The sequence below is a fragment of the Cryptotermes secundus genome, unplaced genomic scaffold (genome assembly GCF_002891405.2).
Source record: "Cryptotermes secundus unplaced genomic scaffold, Csec_1.0 scaffold404, whole genome shotgun sequence".
NCBI classification, from domain to species: Eukaryota; Metazoa; Arthropoda; class Insecta; order Blattodea; family Kalotermitidae; genus Cryptotermes; species Cryptotermes secundus.
The window spans coordinates 536,413-545,840 of NW_019720569.1; the positions used below are offsets into that span (position 1 = coordinate 536,413).

General features: G+C 35.6%; 1 protein-coding gene across 4 annotated transcripts in view; it reads left to right on the forward strand.

The window, feature by feature from the left end:
• The window catches only part of LOC111869183 (mitochondrial uncoupling protein Bmcp), a 12,551-nt gene extending 10,239 nt beyond the window's left edge, over positions 1–2,312 (forward strand). For all 4 annotated transcript variants that reach the window (XM_023860479.2, XM_023860470.2, XM_023860488.2 and 1 more), the window contains exon 8: positions 273–2,312. In XM_023860479.2, coding sequence (XP_023716247.1) covers positions 273–392 — 120 coding nt within the window. In that variant the 3' untranslated portion in view covers positions 393–2,312. The remainder of the gene's footprint in view (positions 1–272) is intronic.
• The last annotated feature ends 7,116 nt before the right edge of the window (positions 2,313–9,428 follow it).

The window sequence follows — 9,428 nt, forward strand, 5'->3', positions numbered from 1 at the left end:
TCAGACTGACGCCGGCTCACTAACAGTCGCGGGAGACCCCCAGCTAACACCACCTAGCAGCACAACTCGTAACTATAAAGCATGTGTGCGCAACAGGTCGGTTCCGGTTATTTTTGGGTCCCCCTTCGTATGATGTGGTATTTCCTTATGCATATTTAAGTTGATCATAGAATAAACATATGAACTGCAAGTGTTTAATGGTTCTCAGCTTTGTTTAATTTGTTTGTGCAGTATTTCTGAAAAAACAACTATATGAAGTGAATCAATTTCAGACAGTGAAGAATGAAGGTCTGTTGGCACTCTACAAGGGCTTCATCCCAACATGGGTGAGAATGGGACCTTGGAATATTATTTTCTTTGTTACATATGAACAGCTGAAACAATTGTACTGAGAACTTCTGCCCTGTTATGGAGCATATTGTTGCAGTGTTATGGGCTATCAAAGAACATCTTGTGAATATGGTTTTGCAATTTGTAAATATGTATTCAACTTAAAGCATTTATATTTTTTAATGCTTTGTCACAGAGGGTATGTGCAATTCTTGAATCTAAGTAAAATATTCCCCCCTCCTGTACTTTATTTATAATAGGTTACTTCATAACTAATATAATATATCGTAATAAGATAATTAGACAAGGAACAGTTTATTATGATAGTTATACATCTTCTACAGATTTAAGGAACACATCTCGTTTTGCAGTTTAAGTAATGAAAATTGGAGAGAAGTTTGTGTGATGTTAAGTATCTTTTTTATATGCTAATATTACTATTAATACTATTAATATTGTTTGCTGCAGAAGACTTCACAAGAGTTTCATTATGCATTGAAGTTACTAAATGTGAGATAATATATGTATTTTGTTATCCTGAAGCATTATAATTCACTGTAGATTTATGTTTAAGAGAGGCTCAGTTTTAATCTCAGCTGGGACACCAGTTATTCTGATAAGTTTTTCACAGCTTTTCTGTGTTCTTCCAAGTAAATGCCAGGATAGACTAGACAATGGCTTTATATTCATCTTTGTGATTATAGAATGCAGTTCAAGAGGAGTATAAAATGTTAATAAAACCACTAAGGCTTAAAGATGCTTCAATAATTATAGCTTTGAAAGTTACTGGTTTATTTAACTTATAGTTTTTGCTTCCTTACAAATCTCTCCAGTTCGTTATTCATCAGTCATCTTACCATTTGACACTGTATAGTGTAGATACTGAAACCATGGTAAAATAACCCACACATAATTTGGCATTATAAGGATAGACAGGAATACTTCATTGGCAGGATTTCTTTACGCATTTAGAGTTTCTGAAGTTTCTGGGTAACTTTCCTGCATATTGTAGAAAATATATTACAGCTTTCAAGTATTGTGAACTATTGTGGTGTATTGTACACATCCAAAAATTCCATCTGAAACCATATTGTCTTCTTTTGTGGTATATGACACAAAGTTTTACTCTGGTAGGTGAGTGCTAAGTTTTGTTTCCATTTTCATCAGTCCAGAAGCTGGAAGTGTATGTTCCTTCAGAACATTTGCTCCCACCTACCAGACTGCAATATCGTGTCATAACCAGGAAGGCCACAAAACCAGTTATCACCGCTGTGAAAATGTTACGTCATTCTTCAGTCAGAAATGTTTAAATATGAAAATTTATAGTGGGTAACTACTATATCATTTTGACTGGAAGATGCACTTTATCTTTACTTAGGAAAAGTTGTGCCTGATTGTATATAAAAATTGACAGAAGTTTATGATTTGGTAAATGTTACCTTCTGAATATATAAGAATAATCTTCATGAGATTTGACATTCCAAACATTCTTGATGTCTCATTTTGTCTGATCAAAACTAGTTCTTCAGCACTTTCACTGTAATGTGTCTCAGTCATGAACTTGCTTTATTGAACATTTGGTACTGTATCAGCATGTAGACAGATGAACATCATCATTTTTGGCAAAACAGCCCTTTTATGGCCATAGTCTTCCTAAAGAAAATGTTATCAGACTTGTCTGTCATGAGTTAGACCATACAGTTTTCACTTCTTTGGATTTCGCAGCAATAATTATGGTTGTCAGCTTTGCTTCTAACCCACAACCTGGAGGACCAGGTCTCCCATTGACAGGGTGGCCAAGTTGTATTCCCAGGGACCAGGTTCCCATTTCATCACCTTCTACTACTTGCAGAGCTATGGTGGAGGTATTCTAACCTGCCTGCACACGAGACAGATGAACACTCAGACATAAGATTGGCTTAGTTAGTTAGTTAGTTATTGGAGAGGGTGGGTTTCCCCATGCACTTAGACCTGTATTGGTCCATTGTGCTTCCCTCTATGATTTCTACCAGTCTCTATATCCTACTGGTACTGGTGCTTACCATCAGTCCCGCCCAGCCAGCAAGACCGGCTCTACTAGCTGAGAGGTATCTATAATGCTTCCCCCATCTACCAGAGGTATTAGAGACTGCTGTTGGGTGGGAAAAATCCGTAATTTGACTCAGTGACCTCCATTGGAGATATGAGGTTCTTTTACGTGCAGTAAAGCTACGACACAGGACCCATGGCTTAAAGTCCCTCCCGGAGGACTTGTTCCCTGAATTTTTCTGCCCTTAAAAATTCGACGACCTCCGCCAGGTATTTGAACCCGCGTACTACGAGTCATGAGGTGGGAACGTTACCTCTAGACTACAGAGGCCGCTTTAAGATTGGCTTAGTCAACTCTCCTACCTCTCTTTCAGTAAAATGATTTTTTATCCATAAAATATATGAAACTAAAACTGAAATCAGTAACTGTTGTATATGGTATTCAGGATTTCAAAATGACTGGTGCTTCTTAACATCTGCAAAAATGTGTATCCCAGTAATGAACTTTGTGATGACTTGGTTGTCTTTGTATTTTTCAGAGTTTTGTGTGATAGCAAATTATTTTGTAGTTTAAGGTAATTTATGAACTGCATGCTGCAGTGTGCGTGATTTTGAACAAAACTTGGAGTAATATTAAGGGTGATATTCAAACTAGTGTGAGGTCTGATACTGTGATATTTACATTGTCATGAAAGTAGGCTTGGAAAGTAAGTTTAATCATACCTTTAATCATATAGAGGTATATTTTCTTACACAGTATTCCATATTATTTAATTAATCTTTTGACTAAAAATTGTGGTATGGCCATTAAGTAAGTAAACTAAAAAAATTAACTACTGTAACTGTCTGTGATAAGTGGTGTAGTGAATGAAATTTGAAAAGCACGTGATGTAGCAGATCAGAATGAATAGGAAACTGATAGTAGTTATTTCATCTTATATTAGGTCAGTGCCTAATCTGTCAGCCAGGATAAGCTGCTCTGATTAAGATCCCTTTTCACCTCTTTAATCCCCCAGTGAAAGTCATAATATTCCTTTAAAATGGTTACTTCCTCCATAAATATGAGATGTGTTAAACTCGCCTGTCCATAACTTTCACCTGCCAACAAGAATATTGCAGCAATTGAAAGTAACTAATAATATGTTATTAGAATTCATTGGAAATTCCAGAAAATTTTCATTATTATGTTGTAGCTCTCTGCCACATTGTTATGTTTCTGTCCTGGTGATATAGCAATAACACAAACTCTGTATCACATATGACCTGACTTTATAACCAGTCCACCAATTCTCTTGTTTCACTTGTGGCCTACTTAGGGCTGTCATTCTTATAGGGGTATTTCTACTTGCTGATTAGTCTGGGTTTGTTCCCTGGTCTTAGGTTTAGCTTTTAGGATTGGTTAGTATTATCAGATCATAATAATCATAATCAGATCATACAGCTGGTTCTGGGGGCAAAAGGTTTAATTGCAGGCATCTTGGGCATATCAGTGATAAGATGTGGGAATAGTTGAGTGTACAGTGTTCATATGCCGTGAATGAGAGTGACAGGGTAACTTTTGCATTTTCATATTCACTAGAATGACACTTCACAGTGATAACTTCAATTGATATTATGAAACACACATAAAACTTACAGGTTTTATGCAATTAAAATTAAATTAGCCCACACCTGTATCCCTCTGCATCCTTTCCAATTCATTATTCAGAAATCATCTTAAAGTAAAATCTCTATTTGATTAATCTTTGGAGGAAAGAATCTCAGCTATGATCCCACAAGTGTCAATGTATGAGGTCACCCACCAAAAATTACGGTTGTACAATAATGATTTCTGAAGAGATGAAACATAAATATCAATTGTTTCAACACCACTCACATTAAATCATGGTACAAGTTATGAAAGGTTGAAAGTTTCTCATACCAATTGCAGGTTAAACTGAAATTCATGTAATGCAGGAAAATAATACTTTGTTTCTATTGAGCTTCAGCTGGGACTAGAAAAGACATTCGCTAAATGAAAGAAAATAAATCAGGATCTAATTGTATCATTTAGTGCTACATAATCTTAGCAACTGAAAACATTGCTGAATAAACCAAGAATAAAAAGTAAGATTGCAGGTGATGGAAATTGAATGCAATTCCATAAGTACTGTATCTTTAGTGCATTGCTGTCAGTCTTGAAAACTAAAATCCACCAGATAAGAAAAGTACTTATATATCGAATGTCATAATTGTTTTGTGTACTTATGTATATGATCAAGTTTACAGTCACTTTGCCCTGCCTTAGTAAGAATTACAGATCATTCTACATTTCTCCTTTATTATCTTTGTTGTTATAATTGCTTTGCTTTACCAGCAAAAGTTATGTTGTGTATGCTTTCAAAACTACTGTTTGTCATTAGAGTTCCGAAATGGTTAACCGTCTGCCATTCCATTTAGTATTTTCTGTGTGATGCAGTTTGCCTGGAAATAATGTTCTTCCAGCATAACAGCAATAAAAGGCATTTTCCCCAAATTTAAGTAATGTCACATATTTATGTGTGACTACAGCTGGGGTATGGATTGGTGAATGGATTTACTGACCACTTATATACACCACTGGGAACTACACTTTGCAGATCACTGACACACAGACTAGTGTCCTCAGTCTATTACAGTCTCCATTAGCCATTTCCTAGTTCAGATTTATCTTAATTTTTAATGTTTTGAAATAAAATCATACTGAAGACTTTATAGAACCAGATGCTTTCAGAATGTAAATATGCTGAGAATATAACTTGGAATGGTATGCCACATCACTGAAAAACGGGAGTTTTGTAATCATAGAGCAGTCTTTCTGTGCGAAGGCTGTTTTTGCAGTAAATGTATTTTGTATGTAGGGGAGTGTTGTTCTCTTTCAACATTTCCATCTTCATGTGGATCATCTAAAAGGAGTTTTTCCCCCCCCCCCCAAATATAAAATCAGTGCAAGGAAAGTTGTGTAATTCCTTATAAAAGGAATATGTGTTATAAGTTTGAACTTGGTTGTAAAGTGTATATATATTTAGTTCTAAGCTTTTAATATATATTTACTTTAATACTTGGAGGGGAATATTTTTTTTTTGTGTGTGTTCTTTACATTGCTATAATTCTTACAAGCATTGGTGCTGATTTTAAGTATATCACATTCAGGTCAGAGAAGATGTTTTCTTGCATAGTTCTTTGTATTGTTTAGTTTTGATGCAGTCACTTCAGTACTATAATAATTGGGTGAAAAACTCATTTTCTTAGAGAAAATGGTATTCCGGTAGTCAGGATGAATATCATCTGAAAGTGTTATATGGTCAAAACCTGTATGGTACAAAAGACTAAAATTCTTAACTGTGGAAAAGGTTAAGTTGCCCATGAACTTTATTGTCTCAATGGATCAGAAATTTACAAGCTTGGTGATTTCTGTTTTATCTTTGTTTAATTTTAGGTGACATTCCAAAATTAATAATCATGATACTAAATTTCATGTGTTTCAGAAGTATGCTTTACACAGATACAAACTCCAAAAATGAACATTTTCCCTTATTGGTACCAGCTGTATCCATTTTCGTAATTTTACATGATTGTTGTTCTCTGGAATCAGATAGCTGTGTCATTGTATTTGTAATGAGTATATAAGGCATACATATCTTGTTGCATTGATAATCCAGTGATTCTGATACCGACTTCATTGTACTCTCTGATCATACTTTCAGGCAGCATGTTTAACTCTTCCTTCTGCAAACCACATAAACTGTGTGCTACATTGGTGTGACATCTGATAAGCACTATTAATGTCTTAGTTAAATGCTACATGATCCATTTAGTTTCTTTTATTAGATTTGTTTGCTGGTGTAGAGACACGTACATGCTGAATACATTGATGTACAAGGCTCTGTCATAGGTGGGACTGCAGCTCTAATGTGCTGCATTATTACAAGGAAGGTTTCAGTCATAGGTTACTATTAATCCTACATAACCTCATGTTGTGCATTTCATCTAAACTGTGCCTTTAGTTTTAAGAAAGTTGCTCATGCTGATCTCATATTTGTATAGTTTTGGTTATACAAGGTATTTGTGCTGCTGCTTTATTAAAGTTTCAATGTTAGTGGCAACAGAAGTTTACTCCGTACAGTTGAAATAGGAGTGGAATTGCCATAATAAAAACTTGTGAGTAATGAAGCATAAGGTGAAGGGACTGATAATACTCTCTTAATAAAATTTACTATAAAACATTCTTGTGAATCACTCTGTCATTTTTGGTTTGATTGTGCATTTTTCTGTTAACTGACGTTATATTACTGTCATTGATATTCATCATGAAGACATACCATATTAGCCTGCATGTAAGGCGAGTACCCCCCCACCCATACTGCTTCTTAGAAAACAGGAGTCACCTTACTTTCAGGCTCTTAAGAATAGATATGAAGATGATAATTATGAGGAGTTATAATTGTTAATTCTAAGGTATTTGTGAAAATGCCTTGAAATATATTTAAGGTGTTACATTTTTAATTTATTAATATTCATAATATTGTTCTTACTTCTTTTTGCTTACAACCCTCAGAACTAAGTGGCAGTCAATTTTGTCAAAATGCTTCTTTTCCTGATTTTCTCATTGGAAAAATAGAGGGTTGCCTTATATTCAGGGTTATATGGTAATATTTGTTGCCAGGGATTTGAACTGAATAAGATGAGTGATCAAAAGATTTGACAGACCTTTACATTTTGTGAATTTTAAACAAATCAGTGTGAAATATACAACAACAGATCAGTAGTGAATGCTCCTGTCTGGCCAATAGTGCACTGATGAACAACTAAAACTGGAGGACCATGAAAGAAAATTCAATCAGTTGTACTCGTTTCGTAGTTTACATGCCACACTGTTTCTTAGCTTCATATGCACCAGGTCAGGCAACTGGGTAGATTCACTGCTCAAGTGGAAATTGCAAAACTGCTTTCACAAAAGTGTCACCATGAAAAAGAACAAATGATTCTATTAGTATAGACAGTTCATATGACTGCGTTTTTGTGTGACCTAACTTTTGGAACACTGATGGGAAGTGTAACCTTAACTTCTCTACTCCTACTTCACAAGATCATAACACTTCTGTTAGCACAAGGCTGACTAGGAGTTCTTGAAAGAAATATTTTCTCATACTTTAAAATGAAAGAGGCAGGTGCGTATGTTCTTCAAAAACAGTTCAAATTTATTGGTCATGATTTTTGGGCATAGTGATCTATGAACAACTGCCATTGACAGGAGTGTCACTACTTGTATCTTCCACAAAAGAGAACTGTTTTCATTTGTGTATTTACTAAATTATCATGCAGTTGCTATCCATAAGTTATATTTTACTGTTGATTTTGCTATAGCTATCTTTATGGGACCCATGATACATAAGTGTTTCACTTCTAGAAGATATGATAAGTAAAAAGTAAAGGTATCCCTATAGCAGGACCTGGAGGCCCATAGGGCTGTGAGGTGTTGAGGTTCCCACATTTTGTAGACAATCGGTTTATAGATTGGCGGCAAGGTTGTCAGCCCTACACGTCAGCTGCCCTTTACCCCCAAGAATGTTCCTGGTACTCATTTCTGTTAGAGGCTGAGTCGACCCCAGGGCCATAGTGCAGCTAGAAGGATTAGGTCAATTGAAAAAATCCAATGACCTCATCGGGACTTGAACCCGCCACCTTCCAGCTTGTATCATAGTGCCTCAACTAACTATGCTACTGCGTGCCCTGATATGATAAGTACTTTGTAAATTAAACTGGTTGCTGAATCCATGTATTTCTCTCAACTCCAGAACAAGCACATTACAGTAGAGCCATGAGAGGTCAGTCTATATACATACTAGGCTGCAGTATGAATGACTGTGGAATCAGCGTTCAATTCCTGACAGTGGCAAAAGATTGTTTTTCACTTTTCCACAGCTTCCAGGCTGGCTGTGGAGTACACCCAGCTCCCTATCTAGTGAGTACCTGTGGTAAAGTGGCCAGGGGTGAAACTGACCACTCATCTCCATCTAGTCAATGCATGGTGCTAGTCCTACACTCCCCAATACGTCTTCATGACATGGTGCTTAATTAAAGACAAAGACAACTTTACCTTTTTCATTTAGTTGATATCCCTGATTTTGTACCGTGCAGCTGTGAATGTGAAGCCTCCTATCCGAGATTTGATGTTTTCAAGTCAAAACAAATTATCTTATATGATACATTTGTGCTAACATAGCTTGATGGCAATAATATATGTACTTACCCTGATTATAAAATCGATGAAACCAAAGATCAGTGATTTATTTGGTGGATGTTTTGGACTTGCAGATGTCATAATTTTACACTGTGTTATGTGAATACATGTGTTGTGTGACATACAGCTGCTAAAAAAACTAAAATGTTCGGCAGTTGCATTTCACTCTGACTTTCCCATATAATTTTGAAGTATTATTATGGATTTTGTGATACAGCAGACTTACATAGTTTCAAAAAAATGTTACAGCTGCTGTAAACTAGTTCATAGTGTTTTATTTTGGCATTGTTCATTCCAGTTCTGTTGCTAGGGATGTGTCTTTCAAAACATTTTTACATATGTTTTTATTCACAAACTTTTGTTGATGGGAAGGCTTCATATCTTAGACTTTTCTGCTTCTCTCAAGCACTCTCTGGCTTGAAAACAAAATGGCATTTACATATTTGAGGTATCTATTTAACACATTTTCTTGAAACTTCAAGCTTAGAACCTCTAGCACAGTAAAGCTAATGAATAATAATTGTTCCTATAATGTTGGCAAGATTAGGTTAGGAGTATGTGACACTGTGATTTGTGTCGGTAGGCTGAGTGAACTTAAGATTCTGACAAATTCATTTGACTGAATAAAAGGTTTAAACTTGTCACCGTGATCAGTGAATATTTTTTTTCTACAATCTTCAGTCTTTTTTCTCTCCNNNCCCCGCCACTTTTTCTTTTGCTTTCTCCCCCCAAGATAAGAGTTAGACCTTTTTTATTCCTGCAGAAATAATGGGAATTTAGGTGAAGTTTGAAGTTCTCATGGGAGTGA